Genomic DNA, 23,703 nt, shown 5'->3' with positions numbered 1-23,703 from the left:
GCTGTAGCAAACGGGAACAGGAGGGAGGGCAAAGGTCAGGCCGAGAAAATCCCAGGGCCTGAGGGCCTGCAGTGAGTCCACCCAGCAACTGTGGCTGATCTGGTTCTGCATATCCCGTGTGTCCCTCGTGTCAGGCACAGGACAGGATGGGGGAAGGTTTGCAGAAAAGGGCCCAAGGGATTTGGAGACCTCCCTTCCCCTACCCTGCTCAAAAAGGGCCAGTGACAAGCCTCGGCAATATAACATGTCTATTTTATTTTAAAAAACAAAACCCAAACCACCTGACCCCTTCCCCAGGAGGCTCTGGATGAAACTCTAGGGAAGGGCCCGGCTCCAGCCAAGCAGGGGACAGTCAGAAGATGTCAACATGGATGCCAGGCTGGTGGGCTCTGCCCTTCTCCAAGCACCCCATCCACCCCTTTTGTTCCTTGGTGCTACAGGCACTGCCAGGTTGAAGGGAGAGGCAGGGCAGGACCATGGGCATGCAGAGCCTCCTGGCAGCCAGGGAGGGCTGCCCGCCTCCTTGCATCTGACGAGGCAGGCAGCTGTGTGTGCGGTGATGGAGCTAGGAGGAGGAAGCATGCGCAGACACCCCATGTTCCTGCTTCCCCACGCGGCCAGGAGAGTGTTCAAACACGAACAAGGATGACTGGGCACTCAGGGCCCCAGCCCCCAACCCAGGAGAGGAAGAGGGGGCTCCCGCCCTCCCGGTTCTTTTGTTCTTCCTTAGATGGATGCTGTTCTCAGTGCCACTCGGCAGAGGTTCTGCAGACTGAGGCGGAGGCCCGGGAGGATGGCATGCATCCGCAGAGCCCACAGGGCTCAGACCCTCTGCCCCCGGCGACCTCCGTTTGCTACCTGTTGGGCAGGATGCCCAGGGGTGCCGGGCACCTGATCTGGATCCCTGGAGTGGAGGGACCCTGTCTTAAGCCACACTCGGTTTTTTCTGCCGCCCGGGGCAGGGGTGGGCTGTAGGCTCCCGACAGTATGACGACAGCCGTGACAGTGTGCCTGTCGGTTGGCGTGCCTTCCTTTCCTGCCCACCAGGGACGCCAACCAGCTCTGCCTCAGCACCAGGGGTCTCGGGAGGCTCGGCCGCGGCAGAGACTGTCGCTCCGCTGCCAGGCGCTGTGGATGAGGCTCAAGGCATCCTCGAATTTCTTCTTGTTGGAGGCTTCCTGGATCGCCGTGTGGGGGAGGTCCACCTGTGTTGAGGGCGTGCAGAGAACAGATGAGGGCTGCAGCAGTCTTCAGGGCTTGTGGGCACCATGCCTGGCTATGCCTTGGCCATGGCGCCTGTCAGGCCCTCCCATACCTCCCTGGGAACAGCTTCCACGCTGCCAGTTTCTCCTGCTCTTGCCAGGGGCTTGAGCTGAGGACGGGGTGGTACCCGCTGAGCCCCCTCTTTCCTGGGAAGGCCCCAGCCCTCAGTAGGCCCAGCGAGGCAGGCGCTGCAGTCTGGCTCTGCAGGGAGGTGGTCTGTCCTGAGCTGTTCTCTGCCTCCGGCTAGTCCAGGCTTCCACAGGGCCAGAGCACAGCATGTGCTCAAAACCCACTTGTGCAGGGCTCTCATGAGCGCCCTCCGACACTGGCGCTAAGCCTGGAGGGCAAGGAAGAGGGTACTGCCAATCTTGTGCCCCCGCCCTCTGAGCGCAGCTGGAGGCCCACCGCCATTCATGCTGTTTGATTAGAACTGAGGTCAGGAATTAAGTTTCTTGGGTTCTGTTTTCAGCTTCGGCCTCAGACTCACTAGGAGTCAGGGTTTTACCCCTTTGGTTCTAAGTTTTTGTGCCTGCCAGGTGTGTCTGCTCAGTCTGGGGCTGGCACCAACATGCCCACCTTGGCCTCTGCCCCCAGACAGCTCTTTCCTGCCAGGCCACCCTCAATCACGCAAGGCCCAGTCCAAACCAGAGGCAGAGCCACCCAGGCTGGAGTCCCACACCCACCTCCCGGGGCCCACTCCTTCTCTCCCAGGCCCTTGAGGCAGCAGTGCTGAGTGGCTTGAGGGCCTCGGGCTCCCCAGCCTGGCAGGCTTGTCACCCTCTGGCCAGCCGAGGAGGGGACGGTGCAGCAAGAGGCAGTAAGGACAGCGAGGACTCTCCTGGGTTTGTTTCAAGAGCAGCAGGCACTCACCCCCAGGCCTGAGGCAGGAGCATCCTGGTACATGGCTGTGCCCAGGACCCTAGAGGCAGGGCCAGGTCCTGGGAGCAGCTAGGGTTTGTCTCCCCAGGGAGTGGCTCCTACTCCACAGGGTCCCTAGCTAATGGGGTTCCTGGGCAGCTGGGTACCTGATAAATGGTTTTCCACCCAGAGTTCAGTGCAGACAGCAATCGGTCCAGTTCAGAAGTGCAGCTCAGGTAGATGACCCAGGGCGGAAGGATCTGCTGGCTGTCCTGGGAGAACTCCTAGGGAGAGCCAGGCCCCCGGTGAGCAGTCAGAGCTTTCCTGCTGCAGGACTGGCATCCCCGCCCCCACCCCCAGCTCACCAAGACACAGTACTCCTTGCCCGGCTCAGTGGAGACAGCGCTGATGTCGCCCAGCTTGGCTGTGCCCAGAGAGCGGAAGAAGCTGGTCTGGCAATCCTCATGGCACGTGAAGAGGCGGTCATCGGTGAGGACCAGGCAGCAGGGGATGCAGGGGCTGGGAGCTACGCCCTGAGGGATGACCTGGCAGCGGGGCAGGGGACAGGCAGGCTGGGGCCTCCAGGGCTGGTCTGCACCAGAACTCCCCACTCCAGGGGACCCAGCCAGCCCTTCTGCTCTCCCTCCAGGGATCAGGAGTAGAGGTGGGGATGGGAGTGATGCCCAAGCTCCAGGGTCCATTCCTGGGCTGCCCCCGGAGGTCTTGGCCCTCAGGTTGCTCTGTGACTATGGGTTTAGAGATGGGACCCTGGGGGTCTGGGTGGGTCAGGCAGGTCAGGTGAGCAGCGGGGGCAGGCAAAGCTCACCCCTTTGGACACAGCCTGGCAGAGGTGCTGCATCCACTCGGCCATCTCGGCCTCACTCTCGGCACTCAGCTCCAGGCAGGGTCGGTCGGAGAGAATGACCTGGAAGGCGTGGGGCCGATCCGTGGTGTTGGCTCTCCGGCAGCCACCGCACTGCTCCCCCCTGGGCCAGAGGAGGAGGGTGAAACAGGAGCGAGAAGGCAAGGGCAGCACTGAGTGGCAGCCCCCAGGGTTGGTGCAGGGTGTGCGGCACAGGGTCTGCCCCACCGTCCTGGGGGCTAGAGGATACCAGAGGGCTCTCCAGGCCCTTCCAGCTTCCAGGAGAAGTCTGGGAGCCCCACCCACCACCTTTCTGTGTAACACCTTTCATCTCCAGAATGCCCAAGATCTTCTAAATCCCCAAGCATAGCCAGGTGGGGCTGGGAATCAGCTGTCCCTCTGGCCCTCTGAGAATCGGCCTCATTCATTCATGCGTGCTTCCTCTTGAGGGCCCGCTGTTCCTTCCGATTACCCGAATGTCCATCTCCCATCAGGCTAGGAGCTTCTGGGGAAGGGCCTGCCTCCCTCATCAGACTGGACCTGTTCTAAGTCAGGAGCTCCTTGCTGCCTCCCTCATCCCCTCCTGTGGGCTCCTTGCAGCATTCAGATCGTGGAAGCCCCAGGCCACCTGTCAGGGCCGCTGGATTGGGCGGGGCTGAGGGCGAGGCTGAACTGCCAAGCGGGGAGGACATCTCGAACCAGGGAGACGGCAGCTCTGGGCCCCAGGATACACCCCCTTCTCCCGGGACACTTACCCCATGTTCACTGAGAGCAGAGGGATGACATCGGTGCGGTCTGGGTACTGGTAGAGGATCCCGTTGCTGCAGGGACACAAAACAGGGTGAGTGAGGCCTGTCCCAGGAACTGGGGCCAGGCAGATCCCAAGTCCCAGGGTTCCCCTCCCACGCACATGCTGTGGCCATGAATCTGAGGAAAAGGAGGCCAGGAGCTGTCATCTACGGAAGGGAGGGTGAAGAAAGCCCTGGGGGCCCAGCAGGGAACGTGGCCACCTCAGCAGACCTGGCACACAGCTCAAGGTTCATCAGAGGGACCAAGCCTGCGTCCTCCCCTGAGGCACTCAGGGGTTCCTGGGCCCCGAAGATGACTGGCTGTACAGAGAAGCTCTAACAGCCTGAGCTAGGTCGACTCCAAGCTCTTGTAGGGAAGAGAAGCGTCCTCTTCTCAGGCTGCTCCCTAAGTGACCTGCTGCGGAGAGATCCTCGCTGGGGACCTGACTGCCCAGCCACCCCAGGGCCCAAGCCCCAGGCCTGGAGCTGCCAGGGCTCCCACCTGAGAACCACAAAGCACGTCTTCCAGTGTTCCTTGCCCAGGTAGGAGGTGCCTGCCTTGTAGTGCAGCATGCCTTCTTTGGTGATGGTACCCTCAGGGGGTGAGCAGTGGCAGGGGGCAGGGCCCAGGGACTCATCTGTGGGGTCCTCCCAGTGTACAAGGCCGTAGAAGCGCACAGTGACAGCAGATGCCTGGGTGGGGGAGACAGGGAACAAAGCAAGTAAGGCCTGGGCCAGGCAGGTGGCTGAGCCCGGACTGGGCTCATTGATGGCCCAGCACCTGGGGTAGCCAAGAGCAAGGGTTTTTATTTTTATTTTTATTTTTTATTTTTTTTGGGGGGGGGGACTGAGTCTCGCTCTGTCGCCTAGGCTGGAGTGCAGTGGTACAATCTCTACTCACCGCAACCTCCACCTCCCAGGTTCAAGTGATTCTCCTGCCTCAGCCTCCCAAGTAGCTGGGATTACAGGCACCGCCACCACGTCTGGCTAAGTTTTGTATTTTTAGTGTAGTTCATCATTTTGGGGAGGCTGGTCTCGAACTCCTGACCTCAGGTGATCTGCCTGCCTCGGCCTCCCAAAGTGCTGGGATTACAGGCGTGAGCCATCACGCCCTGCCGAGCAAGGGTGTTTTAACCTTAGGACACAACCCAAGTAGGAAGGTGGACATGACCTTCCTCCCGTCCAGGATGAGAAAGCCCCGTCCCGTCCCACCCAGGTAGGCGATTGTGAAATTGCAAAGACATCTATGTGCATCCCTTCACCTTCATGCCAACCTTCATGCTGCTGCTCTGCTCTCTCAGGGGCTGCACCCAGCTTCCTCTCCAGGTTCTTACCTCACACTTCGATTCTTGGGCCACAAATTTGGCCAGTGCCAGCTTCTCCATGGTGGCATCTGTCAGGATGCTGGGGTAGGGTGGTTCTCGACAGCCTTTGATCATGGCTGACTTCAAAGAAGCCAAAAAGAACCTACACAGGGAGTGGGGTTTGTGGTTAGAGGCCTGAGAACAGGGCCACAACTGGACAGGGCTTAGTCTTGAGCCTTCCTGGCCTGGAGGGGGTCACAGAAACTTGGGGGAGGGGCCTGGCTAGAACCAGTGACCAGGGTGGCAGGTGCGGCAATGACGAGGTCCAAGGTCATCAAATGACAACTGGAACAGGCCTGATCGTTCTCAGTGGCCAAAGGGGCTTGGATTTTGACAGTGAGGGAAGACTGACAAGGAGGGTTGGCAGGACTTGAACGGGTGGGACCTTGAGCCAGGACAAGGATGCAAGTGTTCAAGGGCACACCTGCCCAGCAGCATGGCTCTCTGCCTTCCTTCCTGTTGGACAACTCATGCCAGCACCCCCAAGAGTCGCCAGGGGCTGAGGTCACCTGGGCTGACCACATGAGTCCCGTGATTTTCATCTACTTGCCTGCCTCTCTGAGCAGATGCAGGTTCCAGAGGGAATGCATCTGGTTTCCCATCCTGGATCTCCCACTTCCCATCCCCTACCCCCAGGGCACCCACACCTATGTATGGGCAGCTTCGGACTCTCCAGTACTTCCAAAGGGGCGGGGTCGCCACTCACTCAGCCAGCGCCACATCAGCCGTGTCCAGCAGAAACTGCTTCCTGCGGTTGGTGCACACCAGCTTCACCGTCTGCTGGTCAAGGCCAACCTACCAGAAACCACACCCTGACATGCACTTGGGGCTTGGCTGCTGCCTGGTGGAGGAGGCAGCGTGGCCAGGCTGAGCGCTTGCTGGGAAGGAAGAAGCACACCCCGGGCCGCCACCAAGTAAAGCCCCAGAGGCCAGGGGCTGGCACGAGTGAGGGAGGGGTGGTCAGAAATCTAGCACGGGAAGAGGCGACCTCAAGCTGGGTTCTTACCCCCAGCATCATGTACAGAAGCGTTTCTGAGAGTTAAGTTGGTGCCCAACCCCAGGATATGAGAAAGGGGCTATGCCTCACCCTGCAGCTCTATGGGTAAGTGGCCTGAGAAGCCCTGTACGTACAGCAGGCGTGCAACTGCGGGGCCTGGACTCACCGACACATAGTCAAGTTCATTGTAAGAAACGGCCTCTTCCACCAGGTATGGCTTCTCTGTAGCCCCTGAGAGAGGAGACCCCAAGGCCTATTATCCCCACAGGCCTCTTTTCCCTCCCCCTACCCCATTTTCTTAGACAAAGCCCCCTCTCTTAGGGGGCTCTCCTTCCCCTGCAACAGAAGGATGGTGTGTTCTCACAGAGGGAGCCCCAGGCTCACGTCTCAGGGTTGCCGGCAACACCTTCCTTGGGGTGCCTTTCCATCACTGCATGCCAGGCAGCCGGAAGGCAGTCAAGAGGGCAAGGGGACTGGGGAAAATGGGCTGAGAGTCAGCCTCATCCACAACCCACTGTCTGCCCGGGGGCGGCGGGCACCTTTCCGGAGCAGGTAGACATAGCAGTCTGTGAGCAGCACGTACAGCAGCTGCAGGTTGCCCTCCATGTGCCCAGTGCTCATCCGGATCATCTGGGGGCCGAAGCAGACAGGGGTCAGGCAGGCGGCTCCTGCCGCTCCAGCGGGGGCGGTGGCCCATCCCGCCTTGCCCTTGTGGTCTCTTGCTCGCTCCTGAGTTCCTAGGACTTACTTTGAACAGCTGCTCTTCGTTTTCTCTGAACACGTGGATCATTAGCAGGAGCAGGTGATTGTTGTCTACTCTGTGAGGGCCAAGTCAGGAGGGCGAGGTGTCAGGCAGGCAGAGGTGGGAGAGGCCACACCCCACCCCAGAGCCAGGGGGTAGTGCCTCCACCTCCCACCAGGAGCCAAAGTTAGGGAGGGAGGTTCACACCCCTTTTCATTCAGGCTAGGTCTTCCTAGTGCTTAATTTATCTGAAGGTCAGAGGCGCAGTGTCCCCAGCTTCAAGGGCTGGGAGAGTCCCATGCCAGCCGCACAGTCTTGTTACCTGAACTCCGAGGAATGGACCATCTCCGAAGGGCTCCCCTGCCCCTCATCCACCCCAGAATCCTCAGCGCTACTCAGACACGGGCTGGGCTGGTCTCGCTTGAGCTGGCAGAGAACCTCCTGGGTCCCAGGCTCTGGCTCAGACACAGGCCCCTCCCTGACCAGAGACAGCTGGGCCTCCAGCTCCTGAGCCTCCCTCGTGGTATCCTCTAGGGGCCGAGGCGTCTGTCCCTCTCCTCCTCCTCCCTCTTCTTCTTGGCCAGCAGCCTCAGGGCTACTAGGAACATGCAGCGGTTGGCCAACCCCTGCAGGGTCATGGTGGCCGCCACCTGATGTAACAGTGCTTGGACTCTCGACGGTAAAGCGGTAGAAGTCCATTGGGGCTGAAAGCCCCTCACTAAAGTCGCAAAGCGGTGGCCTCTCCGGGGTACCCCCGGGACAGCCGGTCCGAAAGGACTGGTCTGGGGGCTCAGCACGGGAGCACCAGGTGCTGGGGTCCAGCTGCCCGTGGAGCTGGTCGATAACCTTGCTCAGAGGCTGCCCCAGGCGCTCCATGGAGGTGTCCTTCATCTCGGGGATCAGCAGGCCAGGCTCGGAGCGCTCGCTGCTCTCCGTGGTGCTGCTCGGCCCCTCTCCCTCCTCCTGGGGGGAGGCAAGCGTAGTGTCTGGCGAGTCCCGCCCAAGGCTTGGGCTGCCGTTGTGGCTGTCACCGTCCCCCTGCTTGGCACATTTCTTCTGGCTGCAGGCGGGGTGGAGTGGACTCGCCTCCTCATCTGATCTGCTCTTTTTCTTCTTGCCAATTTTCTTCTTCTTGGTGACTCTGGTACAGTAATGACGGGGAGAGAGTTAACACCTGAGGAGTCCAGTGCTGAGGAAAACCAGGGTGGGTCACGGTGGTGGTGCTGGCCATGTAGCCTCTGAGGGCACAGCTAGCGTGTCAGTGGTCCTAGGCAGTGCTGGGTGGAGGCACTGGCTCAGGGGACAACGGCGGCTCAGGCCCTGAGGTACCCCCTTTGCTGGTAGAGGTGGGGTGGGGGTAGCACGGGCTGGGCACAGATGGCTGCGGCCAAAAGAACCCCAGAGTGGGTCCTCTGGATTCCTCCTAATGGAACAGCTGAGCTAGTTGCACTCTAGGAAAGGAAACCAGGCCATGGCTGGTCAGGCAATGCCCCCTCCACTCAGCCCCGCTTAGGATGTGGATCCTGAGCTGACCTCACTTCCCTTGGGCATCATCATGGAGGAATCACCCAGAGAGTACTCAGCACTTTCTGGACTCACGCTCCGGGTCCCACTCTGGTTCCAGGTTGGCTGGAGCGGGCTTAGTTAAGGGACCCCAGGTCTGAGCATGATGCTGCTGTGGACTGGAACCAGCCCATGGGGTGGCCTCCTGGCTCCAGTCACCGGGAAGCAATCCCCCACCTCAGGCCAGCAAGCCTGGGCAGTCTGACATGCACACAGGGCTTCTCTTAGTCAGTGTGAAGTTTCAAGAAGGGGTCGGGGAGGTCAGAGAGCTGGGGAGGCTCTGGTCGACAGTCCCTGCTGGCCACCCACCACGTCCCTCCTTTCCATGTCCTGCCCATATGCCAAAGATACTTTTCTTTCAATGAATCTCAGAAATTGTATCTTAATGTCCAAGAACTCCCTTGGGAAGAGTCCAGCCTGAAGGTGCTTTCTGATCTTAGGCAGACCCAGCAAATGCCCCGGCAGCCTGGACATGGCCCCAGACGCCAGCCGCAGTCGCTGCCTGTGCCACTGGCTTCCAAGGGCTTGAGCCCTACAGTGGAGTGAATGTGTGTGTCCCCTCCAAATTGCTATGTTGAAATCCTAACTCCTGATGTGATGGTATCAGGAGGTGGGGCCGTCGGGAGGTGATGAGGTCCTGAGGGTGGGATCCTCAGGAATGGGATGAGCGCCCTCATAAAAGGGACTCTAGAGAGCTTTCTCTCTGTTCCCCACCATGACACAGCAAGAAGAGGGAGATCTGTGAATCCCTCATCAGAGCCTGGCCACGCTGGCACCCTGACTGCGGACTGCAGGCTCCAGAGCTGTAAGAATGTCTGTTGTGGAAGCCGCCCGTCTGCAGTGCTTTATTCCAGCAGCCGAGATGACTAGGACAGGCCTCCACTTCCTCTTGCTCAAAGAACCTCCTAAAGGTGGGAAGGGTTTCCAGGAAGGCGTGCAACTGCCCTCGGGGGGTGTCCCAGTCTGCCCTGGACGAATAGCTGATGCTGGGAGTGGACAGGTTGGACCCCAGGACCCCAGCTCCTCTCTGGGCCCCTCCCCGCTGACCTGATGACCTCGAGCTCCGTGCAGGCATCTGGCAGGTCCAGGGCCTGGGCCTCCTCCTTCTCCTGAGAGGTGGTGTGCACGGGGGTGGTGTCAGAGGAGGACACGGTCTCTGCCGGCTCCTCGTTGAAGGGGTTCTGGCGCTGGGTGGGGCTCCTGGTGGAGGCCTTGCTGCTGGTCAGGTCAGAGGCTGTGGAGCGGGGGCCGCTGACCGTGTCTGTGAGGTCTCCATCTGGGAGGACAAGGAAGCAGGAGACACCCTATCAGGCACCCCCTGGGGTCCCCAACCCCCAGAGCATGCGTTAGCCCAGGAGGGAGGCAGACTGGCCAGTTCCTCCCAGGGAAACCTGACCGGGGTGACCCTATTTCGAGTAGAAGCCCCAACCTAACAGGACATGGGATTTGTATTTTAGGAGCAACTTGGAGGGACCACTATCTCCACCACCCCTGGGGGCCCTCCAGAGCTCACGACAATTTGGCTGAGTTTGCGTTAAGGGCCCCGCGGGGAAGCAGCCTCCACCCTCAAGCTCCAGGCTAAGTCCCATAGGGATGGTGACTTCGAGGCCTCCATGGGTGGCTGGGAGCCCCAGAGAGGAGCCAGGCTGGATGCCTCTTAGGTTACCCTCAGAGCCTTCCTGCCAGGCCACTACAGGGGTATCCAGCAGCCCCGTTAGCCCCATACCCTACTTGTAGGGCTGAGAGGCACCCAAAGTCCTCTGAAGGGTCCCTTACAGAGGTTAAAGGACACAAAGTGAGAAGAATGGAGGATGACAGCAGAGAAAGTGAGGGGTGCAGAGTGGGGGCAGAGGCTGGGAGAACAGGATGAGAGCCCAAGGGGTAGGAACCATGGGGCAGAGGGAAACGTCCAGAGCGCAGAGTAGAGACAAGATGACAGAGCAGGGCAATGAGAACGAGGTGTGAAGGGGCAAAGACAGGGGTCTGAGAGGCTGCCCCCCAGGCTGCTTCTCCCCAGCAGCCCCAACCTACACACTCCTCGGGGGCAGGACCAGGCGCCCCTGCAAAGGTGGTGCAGCGGTGCTGAAACTCCATTTCTTTTTTTTTTTTTTTGAGACGGAGTCTCTCTGTCACCAGGCTTGAGTGCAGTGGCACGATCCCAGTTCACTGCAACCTCCGACTCCCCGGTTCAAGTGATTCTCCTGCCTCAGCCTCCTGAGTAGCTAGGATTACAGGCATGCGCCACCACGCCCAGCTAATTTTTGTATTTTTAGTAGAGCCGGGGTTTCACCATGTTGGCCAGGATGGTCTCGATCTCCTGACCTCGTGATCCGCCCACCTCAGCTTCCCAAAGTGCTGGGATTACAGGCGTGAGCCACCGCGCCCGGCCAAGAACCCCATTTCATTCAAGCGTCAGCTCACTGACTGGTCCTTTCTGAGTCATACCTTGACACGGCCCCCGAGAGGGGAGCTGGCTTAGACATCCTGCCCCACCCAGCCATCTGCCCCTGGTTACTGCAACAGGGCAGGAGAGGGAGCATGGGCAGGTGAAGCACACAGGCCATTTAGCCAGTGGCAGATGGGAGCCACCCAAGCAGAGAGCTGAGGCCCAGCTGGTGAAACCGCGTGGGTGAGGGTCAATGGCAAGGGCCACGGCTGGTCATGCTCCATTTGCCAGTCAATACCTATCTTGTTGGCTGCTGTCTGCCCAGAAGAAAAGAGGCAAATATGCGCCCCACAGCCCCACTGGGGGCTCAACCAGCTGTCAACTTAGTGCCTCTTGGAAGCCTCCGGGCAGCTGTATACTGATGCAGCTCACCGTCCTTTTCTGTTTTGAGACAGGGTCTCACTCTGTCGCTCAGACTGGAGTGCAGTGGCACAATCACAGCTCACTGTAGCCTTGACCTCCTGAGTTCAAGCGATCCTCCTGCCCTGCCTCAGCCTACAGAGTAGCTGGGACTATAGGCGAGCTCCACCATGCCTGGCTAATTTTTGTAGTTTTAGTAGAGATGGGGTCCCCCTGTGTTGCCCAGGCTGGTCTCAAACTCCTGGGCTCAGGCAATCCTCCAGCCTCAGCCTCCCAAAGTGCTGGGATTACAGGTGTGAGCCTGGCCTCCTCATCGCCCTTTTTTTTTTTTTTTTTTAAGTCTGCTGTCTTTTAATATAAGGACAAAAGAGGAGGCTAAAGGCAATGAGCAGCTCTGCCAGAAAACACCAGCAACATTGGGGACTTTTTCCAGATTTCCTGGGATCCCAGAGCCTGAGTTCTACGATACAGAAAACCATGTGTCTCGGTCCCAAAGCAGGCTCCTGCTAAGCCCATGTGTTCTTGCTCCAGCCCCTGTGATTCTCCTCAGCATATGCAGTTGCACCCAAGAGGAGCCCTGACAGGTGAGTGGGCAGATCATGAGATGTGGTGGGTGTCAAGACCTGGATGCCCACCAGTTCTGTAACTAAGCCAGAGACCAGGGGAAGGCCACCCCAGGCTCAGAGTTTGGAGCTGCCCCAAGTCCTGCCTTCCTCCAGGTCCAAGGAGAAGACAGAGCCTCCCCGGGTGAGGTGCCAGAGTGAGCTCAGGAATCCTGCTCCAGGAACTCAGGAAATCTCACCCTGCCCTGAGGCAAGCAGTGCAACTGGGCTGTTAGTTCTCAGGCCGCAGGGAGCTCTGAAAGGCTGCAGAGGAAGGTCAGGCCCTGCTTGTCAAGGGACTGCAACAGGCGTGTCAGGAGGAGGGTTAGTTGTTAGAATCGGAGGGGAAAAAACAATATCCAGCATGTGTGCTGCAAGAAGAGAGGCCGAGAGGGTACATGACGTTATGATGGAATTCTGGAATCCAAGCTAATTTAACTCAAACAGGGGACCCCTCAACACTACTCTTGGCCAAGTGTCATAGTGTGCTAGCAGCCCTCACTCTCAGCGCTGCCAAAGTAGATGCCGAGGCCGGAGGCCGAGAAGGCGCTGAGAGTGAGGGCTGCTAGCACTCATCAATTCCGGACACAATAGTTTATTTTTCCCAATGCCACATCTTATTTCCCCCAGAGTTAAGGTATTTCATACTCACATTATTTGGGAAGGGATCACCTGTCACCCATTACTCAGCGACCCTGTCTCTAATAATGCGGGGAGAGCCACCTGCCCCTCATCCTCAGGTTGTGGCAGTTCTCACCTCCCCTGTTCAGAGGCCAGGTTCCCTCACCTCCCTTGTTCCAGGCTGGAAGTGGCCCAGAGGGTAGGGGGCTCTTTAATAACAGGGATTTGGACCAGGTGCAGTGGCTCACGCCTGTAATCCCAGCACTTTGAGAGGCCGAGGCAAGTGGATCACCTGAGGTCAGGAGTTCAAGACCAGCCTGGCCAACATGGGAAAACCCCATCTCCACCAAAAATACAAAAATTAGCCAGGCGTGGTGGCACACACCTGTAATCCCAGCTACTTGGGGGGCTGAGAAGAATTGCTTGAACCCAGGAGGTGGAGGTTGCAGTGAGCCAAGATCATACCACTGCACTCCAGCCTGAGCAACAGGGCAAGACTCTGTCTCAAAAAGTAAAATAAAACAAAATAACAGAGATCTGCTATGGCCTCAGATTTAAGGGGGAAACATTCACCTTATTGGCAACATAGCCTTTGCTTTGAGTAATCGTGGTAATCTGGAAATAGCTTTGTGAATTTATGTAAGCCCAGAAGTGGAATTTCAGGCAGAAAAATGCCCAGGCACTGCTACTGCCCAGCAGACAGGGTGGGAGGGCTGGCAGATTTCCTTTTAATCTGCTTTAAAGCTTCAAAGAGATCCTGTCTGTAGGAAGTTTCAGCTGTACCTGAGCAGTTCCCTTACTTGGACCTCAACCAAAACACCCCAGAGGAAGCCATTAGGGACAGACTGAAAGAACCAAGCTCTTTCTACTTGATGCTCATCTGACCCAAAGGAGCTTACAACCCGCATGTGTAAAGGCATGGTTTTCCAGAACAAGTCTCTGTTCACTGGGTCAGGCCCTACACACCCCGAGAGCATCAGCTGGCACTGGAATCAGGAAGGGTGATCCTGTATCCCCCGAAATGCAGCCACTTAGTGACTCTGAAAGGCCACTGCGCAAAGGCAGGAGCCCTGCACTGGGAGAAGGGATTTGCCTATGGCTAGAGGTCCCGTTTTCCCACTGCAGAATTCCATCTATTCGAACACCAAACTTGGCTTTATTATGATTATGGACATTATTATAAATAATAAGGAGCTGATTTGATACATGCAGCAAGCTTGGCATGGAAACATTGCAAAACAGGAAAAGAGGGTAACAGCGGACTCTGGCCCACCTTCCCAGTCTGTGCTGGGTACAGACGGCACTGCTGGAAACACATCTCCAAAATCATAATCTACAAAAACGAGGGACAAAACTGAAGATTAGAAACACAGGCAGTGGAAGGACGACTGGAGGGAGGGGAGGGGAGATGGGATGGGAGACATGGGGAGGAAATAGGAGAGGAAAACTTCAACTTTCTACATTGTATCCAACAACCTTGGGGAAACTGACTAGGGCCCTGGCTGCCTCTCAGCTTGGGCACTGGTCCAGGAGCCTCCAACCAGCCGGAAAGACCTTTCAGGGCCACCCCTTTCCATAACCAGAAGCTGGTTCTGGCAGAGAGAAGCCTTGCTGCCTGTGCCTAGCTTTGTTTTCTACCCCTTGCATTCCTTCCCTCTGTACCCTAGCAGGGCACAGAGACACTGCCCTGGCAGCTGCAGTTACACAATCTCCAAATTGCTGAGGGGACACCTCCATCCATGGATCCATCCTTGCCCTGGCTCTTCCAGCAAGGCCCGCCCCTCTGACTCCTCTAAGGCGGCCCATGGGCCCAACCTAAGGAGACTGAACCGCCGTCTTCAGCTTGCACAGTCAGCAATGCAGGTCTTGCTAACAGCAAGTGTGAAAGGGACCTACCTCCCTTCCTGGGACATATAACCCATGGTACAGCAGAAATAAAGAAAGGGGAAGGTCAAGGTCTCAATGCTGAGGCAATTCCAGGGTGCCCCAGGGCTGAACTGGGGCTGGGATCCCCTTCCCTGGAGGTGAGGTGGTGGGGTGAAGTCAGTGAAAGGCTCTGGTCTCCCTTAGAGGGGGGAAAATGGCCAGTTTTATCCATGAACACCAGGGCCTAAGGTTTGAGAGAAACCAGGCTGTTCCAGTAAGTAATTGGGTCAAGACAACAAAATGACCTGCAGCTTCTTCCTCGGTCTCTGATGCAAAGGGTGCGACCATCCCACACATCAGCGATCGCAGAAGGAACTTGGAGAAATAGGATGGACACACAGGACACAGTGGCAAGGTTTCCCTGTGCTTCAGACCTGCCTGGTTCTCTCTTCTTGTAGGGGTTGCTTAACCTCTTTCTAACTGGAATGTGGGTTCAGACAAGCTCCCCAGAGCAGGCAACAGTCAACCCTGTGACAAGGGTTTCCATGTCCCACTGCTAAACCTTCCTTGCTTAGAAAACTGCCCCAGGCATGTGACTAGAACCTTCTGGAAAAGGGTCTAACCTTAAAATATATATATATATATAAAATTTTGGCTATTTGTGCCCAGAATCCGCTTTTTAGCCACCACAGGGACTCTGAGGAGATGAAGATCTGGGGAATGGCCAGCCCTGTTTAATTGCAAATTTCAGCCACCAGACCAAAACTAGCCACGAAAGACGTCACTCAGCCAGGCTTAAGCAGCTCAAGTCTGTTTCACAGCAGGGGCTCAGCCTTAGCCGTTCTGCCCTGGGGCCACTCACCCTCACTAGATGGGGCAATCGCACTGTCATCCCACTCCAGGTTGGTGGAGGTGACGGAGTTGAAGGAGTTGAGGGACAGACTGTCTGAGCCGTGGACCGAGCTGGGAAGGCGGTCTTCGAAGTCCAGCAGATACTGAGGTTTGTAGTAGTCGGGCATGTAGGGGGCCAGGTCTAGGTAAGGGGCATCCTGGGGAGAGAGTAGAGGAGGCCCGTTTGGTGGGAGACTCCATGTAGCGTCCTTCCGTGGACAGCAGAATCCAGGCCTGGGAGACGCAGATGTGCCTCTGTCACACCCTCTATGCTAGTTATTCTTTGGGAAATCAAGGGCTGAAAGTAGTAAATTCAAAGAAAAGCTGCTAAGAAGAGCAGTGTGAATAGTGTTGGCTTTTAAAGCTGTGGACTTCAGGCTGATGGAAGACAGAGCTGTCAGAACTCAGCTACACCCTTTGATGCCCCCGCTGTCTCTCTCTCTTTTTTTTTTTTTTTTTTTTTGAGACAGTCTCACTGTTGCCCCAGCTGGAGTGCAGTGATGTGATCTCAGCTCACTGCAGCCTCTACCTCCTGGCTTCAAGCGATTCTCCTGCCTCAGCCTCCCAAGTAGCTGGGATTATAGGCACCCACCACCACACCCCGCTAATTTTTGTATTTTTTTTTTTTTTTTTTTTTTGGTAGAGACGGGGTTTCGCCATGTTGGCCAGGCTGGTCTCGAATTTCTGACCTCAGGTGATCCACCCACCTCAGCCTCCCCAAGTGCTGGGATAACAGGTGTGAGCCACCGCACCTGGCCCAAGGAAGGTCATTTGATTAGGACGGGGCAGCTGCATTCCATTCTGAGCCCATTCCAAGAGGTGCCTGGGAGCCTCTTTGGCTCCATGTGGGCCAGCATCACATTTGTACAGGATGTGATGGGGAGAGAAGCTTGAGAACTTGAAGAGGGTGGCTGAAGGCTCGTCATGGAGCTGATGACACCTTTCAGAACCCCAGAAGCACCAGGCTGAATTTGCCTTGTCCTTCTAACTGTCCTAAACATGAAGGCCAGTTCTTCTGGGTTAAGATACTCCAGACACCGGGCGCGGTGGCTCACGGCTGTAATCCCAGCACTTTGGGAGGCTGAGGCGGGTGAATCATGAGGTCAGGAGATCGTGTCCATCCTGGCTAACACGGTGAAACCCCGTCTCTACTAAAAATACAAAAAAATTAGCCAGGCGTGCTGGCGGGCGCCTGTAGTCCCAGCTAGTCTACTCGGGAGGCTGAGGTAGGAGAATGGTGTGAACCCGGGAGGCAGAGCTTGCAGTGAGTCAAGATCGTGCCACTGCACTCCAGCCTGGGCGACAGAGCGAGACTCTGTCTCAAAAAAAAAAAAAAAAGATACTCCAGGCAATGTGGCTTTTCTCCAAGTTGGATGGGGAGATAGGAGGAAGTAACCTGAACCAGGAATTCTTGCCATCAGTAAGGCAAAAGAATCACTTCTCTTATCACTCAATTCAACGGACCCTGAAACCTTTCCCTCACCCAAAAAAACAAGCTTTGCTCAAGCCCAGTCATACTCAACAAGCTCCCCCACCAAGACCTGAGAAATGAAACCACCACCCACCCTGCCCCTCCCCTGGCCCCTCCTCTGCTTCCCACAAGCAGCGCGAGCCCTGGTGTCTCACCAGGTCCAGCTCAAAACGAATGAACTCTAGCCCGGACACCAAGGTCAGGAAGAGCGTCAGGTGATCGTGGCTGCAGACCAGGGCATTCCTGTAAGACACGAGAAGCCACGATGGTGCCTCTGGGTCTGTTGACCAGCCTGGCCTGAGCTTACCAACATGCCAGCTGTGTTGAAATTTGACACGTGATGTCCCCCACCTTGGAAGGCACCCAGCTTGATATAGCTATCGCCCACCACCCTCTCAGCGATCTCCTACTGGGTTAGCAGCCACACTGCACTGTCCTGCCAGTGTCTTCAGAGATGGACAAGCACAAGGCTTGTCAGGCTCTCAGCAGCTGCTGTACACACTCTGTTCCTGCAGCAACCTGAGCAAAGCCTGAGCCAAAGCTTGGGCACTGGTCAGATCTGAAGCCTGGGAGGAGGACCAGGGAACAGCAGAGACCCAAACTGGACCCAGGAGCCCAGATGGGACACCGGTGCTCCCAGTGAAGGCCACCCAGCTACCGGCAAGGTTCTAATGGCTCTCTGGCATCACTGATGTGGCACACTGTGCTGTCTGCATGACAAGAGCCTTTGGGAGGTGGCTGAAGGGGAGCTCTGAGGCTAGGGGAGACAGACCATCCCAGACACTCACTTGACGTAGTACTTATGCAGCAGACCCAGGTTCTCCTGGAATAACCGCAGGTAGCTCTCCAAGGAGTTCTCGTTGAGGGCCAGGTACAGCCAGGCACGGCCTGCAAACAAAGGCAGGAGTAACCGGCAGGAAGGCCTGTCAGAGTGCTGGCTTTTATTTGCCAAGCAAGGGCAGAAAGGAAAGAAAGAGCAGGTCAGGGGACCAGGCACTTCAGCAGCCTTCACGCTTGGTGGGGTACCATAACCCCTGAGTGCTTTATTTTCCTAGTCAGACCTTAGCATGTAGCTGGCCAGGAAATTCTGATAAAGAGGGCAGACTGCACACTTCAGATAGGTCAAGAAACAACAGGCTTCTGCACTGATCCTGTAGGTAACAGTGATCCCGGCTCAGGGAGAGAAACCAGACTCCACAGCACGTGCTCAGGCTGGGATTCCATAGGAGTCCAGCTCTTGCTGGCAGCTCGTCCTCCTTCCCATCACTGCTGCGCCAAAAAACCGTCATATGCAGGGAGAAAAGAGGCCTCATGGAGGGGGCCTAGCATTTTATACATTTATTTTTTATCTATTACTATTATTTTATTTTTTGAGACACAGACTCTGTCACCCAGGCTGGAGTACAGTGGTGTGATCATAGCTCACTACAGCCTTAAATTCCTGGGCTCAAGGGATCCTCCTGCCTTACCCTTCCAAAGTGTTGGGATTACAGGCATGAGCCACTATGCCCAGCCATTTTCCTAAATCTTTAGAGATAGGGTCTCACTCTTTCTTCCAGGCTGGAGTGCAATGCTGTGGTCATGCCTCACTGCAGCCTCAAACTGCTGGGCTCAAGTCATCCTCCCATCTCAGCCCCTGAGTAGCTGGGACTACAGGTGTGTACCAAGACATCCACCTAATTTTTAAATTTTTGTAGAGATGGGGTCTCATTGTGTTGCCCAGGCTGGTCCAAACTCCTGGCCTCAAGCCATCCTCCCTCCTCAGTCTCCCAAAATGCTGGAATTACAGGTGTGAGCCACCATGCCTGGCCTGGTGCTGGCATTTTAACACCCCACTGCTACTGGACAATACCAGGTAATGAGCCTCCCAGGGCTGACCCTGAGGCTAAACCTGGGACAGAGCCCCCAAGCTACCCACAGAGAAGGTGGAGCTGGTCCCTTCCCCAGCATCTCCTTGTGACTACTCACTGCGCCCCAGGTTGGTGGCCACGTGCTGCAGCACCTCGATCTGCTTGATGGCCTCTCTCCGAGTGAAATGCACCACAAGGACCCAGTAGCCAGAGGAGAGGTCTTGCAGTCTGAGGAAACAGGACAGGAGCTGCTGTGACCTGCATGGGGCCACCCTGGGAAGCTGCAGTCGGCTGGTCCAGCAGTGAGCGCAAGGCAGGAAGTGATGGATCCCCAGCAGGTCTCCCAGGCACCCAGCACACCTTCACACTATCATGTCATTTGTGGCGAATCCTCTCCCCATCATTTATATCTACCCAGAGATGATTTACTGGGGTAACTACAGAGAGACTGTGGCCCACTTGAATGGGACAAATCCCTTTCTGCCAAAGGGAGAGAAGGAAGAAAAGGCAGACAAGCTAAGGGTTTCTCTGTGGAGGCTACTCATGGCCTGGGTTGTGCTCCGTGGTCTTTGGAAACTTCCTCCACCTTACCCGTACAGCAGGGCGTGGTCCAGGTGCTCACACAGACGCTGCAGGACCTTGTCATGGTTCCGGATGGCAGGGGTCTCATCCTCACATGCAGCAAAATAGCTCTGCAACTGAAAGAAAAAGAAAATCCCCTCCAAATCAGAAATAGATTAAGAGGAGGGCTACAGAAGTTCTGGAATCAAGAAGGTAGCTAAAAAAAAAAAAAAATAGTTAAATGGTGTATCTACAATGACCAACAGAGATATCTACCTCAGGGGCAGCTCTGACACTGGAGGTTCCAGCAGGCAGCAGCTGTATCTTTACAGCCCAGTCCCCAAGAGGCACCCAGTCAGCAGTCCGCACCGTGACAACTTGAGGCTGGAGGGATCCACAATCCATGCATAGGTCTCAAGTGGTGGCAAGCTTCAGGTCAGGGCCACAGCACAGCATAACTCCAGGAGCACTACGTATAGTGCTGTCTAGATCGATGCCACACAAATCCAGAGTTGGGGCATTGATACAGAGAGCACTAGACGCATTTTCCTCCCATTGTCAACAGACCTTTAAACTTTATTTTTTTTGCCCTGTTGAAAAATTTTTAATTTTGATGCAGTCAAATCTGTCAGTCTTTCCCTTTATAGTTTCCCGTTTTTCCCAGTTATATATTAGAAAAGTACCTTGTTTTCTTTTCTTTTTGGTTGTTGTTTTATTGAGACAAAGTCTTGTTCTGTTGCCCAGGCTGGAGTGCAGTAGCATGATCTCGGCTCACTAAAGCCTTCGCCTCCCAGGTTCAAGTGATTCTCCTGCCTCAGCCTCCCAAGTAGCTGGGATTACAGGTGCCCACCACCACACCCAGCTAATTTTTTATCTTTAGTAGAGACAGGGTTTTGCCATGTTGGCCAGGCTGGTCTCAAGCTCCTGACCTCAGGTGATTCACTCACTTTGGCCTCCCAAAGTGCTGGGATTATAGACGTGAGCCACTGTGCCCGGCCTGTTTGTTTTGAGACAGGGTCTTGCTCTCTCACCCAGGCTGGAGTGTAGTGGTGTGATCACAGCTTGCTGCAGCCTCAACCTCCTGAGTTCAAACAATCCTCCTTCATATCACAGTGGCCCCACTTGTAGCTACCCTCTGCATACACTAAGGGCCGATGGACTGGGACACCTGCCCCGCCAGCCTTCTTGACATGGACTAGAATTGCCTGCAGAAACTGACAAGGCTGGATATGGATCTAGGTGCATGCAAGGCTCATGTTAAGCCCTATGCCAAGAAGGACACCAGTGTTCCTGGGCTGGGATGATAAAAGGAGATTTGGACAGTAGGTGAGATGAATTGCAGCAATGTGCAAACCCCACCAGGCTGGTGAGGGCAAGGGCAGCTCCATCAGCCTAGTTAAGGACAAGAAAGCCCAGATACTGGACTGAGTTCACTGCAACCGCAGTTACAGAGAGAGGGCCCCTTTCAAGCACAGCTCTAGGAGAAAAGTCTCTCCAAGCTCATGTTAGCCATATCCTATTCTGCTACTGCCCTTCCAATGGCCAGAAGGGAGTGGAACACAAGAAAAGAGCACAGATGCCTGATCCTGATCTCAGGTTTAAGCTCTTGGGACAAACATATTCTCAAGTGTTTTCTGGAAGCAGTGGTAGAGACGGCCACAGCAGGCAAGATACATCACCACATCAACAAGCATGTGCTCCTGGAGAGAGGCCAACAATTCAGCTCCCACAACAAAAATAGCCTCTCTTCTCTGCAGCCCGGAACAAGCCTGGTAGGCCTGTCAGCCAGGACAAACCTCAGTCCTGCAGGGTCTCCCCTTCCCTTCTTCCCAGAGGCAGGCAAGTCAGAGCACCACAGGGAAAGATTTCTAGAGCTGAAAGAAAGAGTAATAAACCTGCAAAAACTGTGCGATCCCTCTCAGCAGCAGCTGGAAACATTACTGCGCACTTCAGTGTTAAGGACGACCACACTGGGGTAGAGCTTTTTCTTTTTTTTTTTTTTTTGAATTTCAAAATCTGAGTAAATCTGAGATCAGAGAGCCTACAGACAGATGTTAGAGCTAGAAGGATCCTTAGAGATCTAGCGCAACGTTCTCATTAAAAAACCAAAACAGGGCCGGGTGCTGTGGCTCACGCCTATAATCCCAGCACTTAGGGAGGCCGAGGCAGGCGGATCATGAGGTCAGGAGATCGAGACCATCCTGGCTAACACGGTGAAACCCCGTCTCTACTAAACAAAATACAAAAAATTAGCCAGGCGTGGTGCCTGTAATCCCAGCTACTCAGGAGGCTGAGGCAGGAGAATGGCATGAACCCAGGAGGCGGAGCTTGCAGTGAGCCGAGATTGCACCACTGCACTCCAGCCTGGGCAACAGAGCGAGACTCCGTCTCAAACAAACAAACAAACAAACAAACAAACAAACAAAAACAGAATATTATTCATTCTCTTGAATTATAATACCCACATGGAAAAGAATGTGTATGTGTGTGTATTTACAGAGAAGAGGTTAAGTCCCTCAATATGGTTTTTAGTTAAGTGACAGACCCAAGGCTGGAACTCAGACTCCTTTCTCAGACTAAGATACCTTTAAAGAAAAATTATTCTGAAAACATTTGCTCATTGTAAAAATGCAAACAATACAGAGGTGTGTATAAAGAGTAAAGGCCCCCGGCTCCCATTTACTATTGCCAGCAGCTTGGTGTGCACGTATCTCCCCAACTCTTTTCCTGTATACACAGACCTAAGAAAAAAAGAAAAAAGAAAAAAAGGAATGCCAGGGGTGGTGGCTCATGCCTGTAATCTCAACACTTTGGGAGGCCCAAGCCAGGAGGATCCTTGAGGCCAGGAGTTTGAGACCAGCCTCGGCAACATAGCGAAATGCTGTGTCTAAGAAAAAAAAAAAGAAAAAAAATTAAAAATCAGCTGGGCATGGTGGCTCACGCATATAATCCCAGCACTTTGGGAGGCCAAGGCAGGCAAACCAGTTGAGGACAGGAGTTTGAGACCAGCCTGGCTAACATGGTAAAACCCCATCTCTACTAAAAATACAAAAATTAGCTGGGTGTGGTGGTGCATGCCTGTAATCCCAGCTACTTGGGAGGCTGAGGCAGGAGAATCGCTTGACCCCGGGAGGTGGAGGTTGCAGTGAGCCGAGATTGCACCACTGCACTCCAGCTGGGGCGAAAAATAAAAATAAATTTGTTGGGCATGGTAGCATGTACCTATAGTCTCAGCTACTGGGGAGGCTGGGGCAGGGGTCAGGGGGAGGTATCCCTTGAGCCCAGGAGTTTGAGGCTGCAGTAAGCTGTAATAGCACCACTGCACTCCAGCCTGGAGCAAGAACTTGTCTCAAAAAATAAATAAATAAATAAATAAAAAAGGAAAATAAGATCATGCTATATTCATTCTGAAACTTGCTTTGCCTTTAAGGAATATCCATGTGTATTTCCATATCATTATGAGGCACCATACTTCAACCATTGTTAAATATGGATATCATATCCAGTTCCTGGACATCGCACATAATATTGCAGTGACCATCGTGCGGTCCTGTGTGGATGCTTCTGTATGGTGAGTGCTTGCAAGGGGAACTGCTAAGCCAAGGGACAAACACATTTACAGTCTGCCTGGGACCTGCCACCTGCCCGTCTAGAATGTATGACTGATTTACACTCCCACCATGCTGGTCAACACTCGATATAATTAGTCTCATTTTTTCCAGTCCATTTGGTGAAAAATAGTACCTGTTTTCTCTTCTTCTAGGAACGTGTTTCTCTTCTTCTAGGAACTCAGTATTTACAGCCTTTGCCAATCTTCCACTGGCTGCTTGTGTTTTTGTTTTTGTTATTATTTGTTGCAGCTCTTTAAGGATTTAACCTAATGTGTTGTTATGTATTATTTCCCCCCCATTATCAATTGACCTTTAAACTTTGCTTATGTCATTTTTTTCCCTATTGAGAAATTTTTAATTCTGATGCAGTCAAATCTGCCAGTCTTTTCCTTTACAGTTTCCCATTTTTCCCAGTATAAGATTACAAAAGTGTCTTTTTTCTTTCTTTCTTTCTTTTTCTTTTTTTTGAGATGGAGCCTCACTCTGTTGCCCAGGCTGGAGTGCACTGGCACAATCTTGGCTCACCGCAACCTACACCTCCCGGGTTCAGGAGATTCTCCTGCCTCAGCCTCCCAAGTAGCTGGGATTACAGGCACCCAAGACCACCCCTGGCTAAGTTTTGTATTTGTTAGTAGAGCTAGGGCTTTGCCATTTGGCCAGGCTGGTCTCGAACTCCTAGGCTCAAGAGATCCGCTCACCTCAGCCTCCCAAAGTGTGGGGATTACAAGCATGAGCCACTACGCTTGGCCACAAAAGTGCCTTTTTTCTTTTATGGTTTTAGGACAATTTGGTTTTGGTTTTTATGTTTAGATTTTTTTGTTTGTTTGTTTTTTTCACTGCTGGTTTTTTGTCCTCTTATGTTTTTATTTATTTTATTTTATTTTTACTTTTGATAGAGACAGGGTCTCCCTATGTTGCCCAGGCTGGTCTTGAACTCCTGGGCTCAAGGAATCCTCCTGCCTTGGCCTCTCAAAATGCTAGGATTAC

General features: G+C 54.8%; 1 protein-coding gene across 6 annotated transcripts in view; it reads right to left on the bottom strand.

Moving 5' to 3' along the window:
- Positions 1 to 233: 233 nt before the first annotated feature.
- PLEKHM2 (pleckstrin homology and RUN domain containing M2) overlaps positions 234 to 23,703 on the bottom strand; it is a 49,133-nt gene continuing 25,663 nt past the window's right edge. The window contains exons 2-20 of one of the 6 annotated variants that reach the window (XR_004060388.1): positions 19,136 to 19,242; positions 18,663 to 18,772; positions 17,483 to 17,582; positions 16,850 to 16,937; positions 15,195 to 15,381; positions 13,740 to 13,799; positions 9,485 to 9,713; positions 7,197 to 8,015; positions 6,881 to 6,950; positions 6,672 to 6,762; positions 6,299 to 6,363; positions 5,842 to 5,930; positions 5,106 to 5,238; positions 4,274 to 4,464; positions 3,739 to 3,804; positions 2,948 to 3,046; positions 2,487 to 2,666; positions 2,289 to 2,405; positions 234 to 1,205 (exon numbers count right to left, since the gene is read on the bottom strand). Coding sequence is in view for 4 of the 6 variants with exons in the window: in XM_030942253.1 (XP_030798113.1) it covers positions 1,068 to 1,205; positions 2,289 to 2,405; positions 2,487 to 2,666; positions 2,948 to 3,107; positions 3,739 to 3,804; positions 4,274 to 4,464; positions 5,106 to 5,238; positions 5,842 to 5,930; positions 6,299 to 6,363; positions 6,672 to 6,762; positions 6,881 to 6,950; positions 7,197 to 8,015; positions 9,485 to 9,713; positions 13,740 to 13,799; positions 15,195 to 15,381; positions 16,850 to 16,937; positions 17,483 to 17,582; positions 18,663 to 18,772; positions 19,136 to 19,242 (3,000 nt within the window). In the remaining 2 variants the exon portion in view is untranslated. Of the gene's footprint in view, positions 1,206 to 2,288; positions 2,406 to 2,486; positions 2,667 to 2,947; positions 3,108 to 3,738; positions 3,805 to 4,273; positions 4,465 to 5,105; positions 5,239 to 5,841; positions 5,931 to 6,298; positions 6,364 to 6,671; positions 6,763 to 6,880; positions 6,951 to 7,196; positions 8,016 to 9,484; positions 9,714 to 13,739; positions 13,800 to 15,194; positions 15,382 to 16,849; positions 16,938 to 17,482; positions 17,583 to 18,662; positions 18,773 to 19,135; positions 19,243 to 23,703 lie in introns of those variants that run through there. The other 5 variants (XR_004060387.1, XM_030942253.1, XM_030942254.1 and 2 more) reach the window with 5 other exon arrangements.

The sequence above is a fragment of the Rhinopithecus roxellana genome, chromosome 12 (assembly GCF_007565055.1).
Source record: "Rhinopithecus roxellana isolate Shanxi Qingling chromosome 12, ASM756505v1, whole genome shotgun sequence".
Taxonomy (NCBI): Eukaryota; Metazoa; Chordata; class Mammalia; order Primates; family Cercopithecidae; genus Rhinopithecus; species Rhinopithecus roxellana.
The sequence above is the reverse complement of the archived record's forward strand: the minus strand, read 5'-3'. Positions and strand labels throughout refer to the sequence as shown.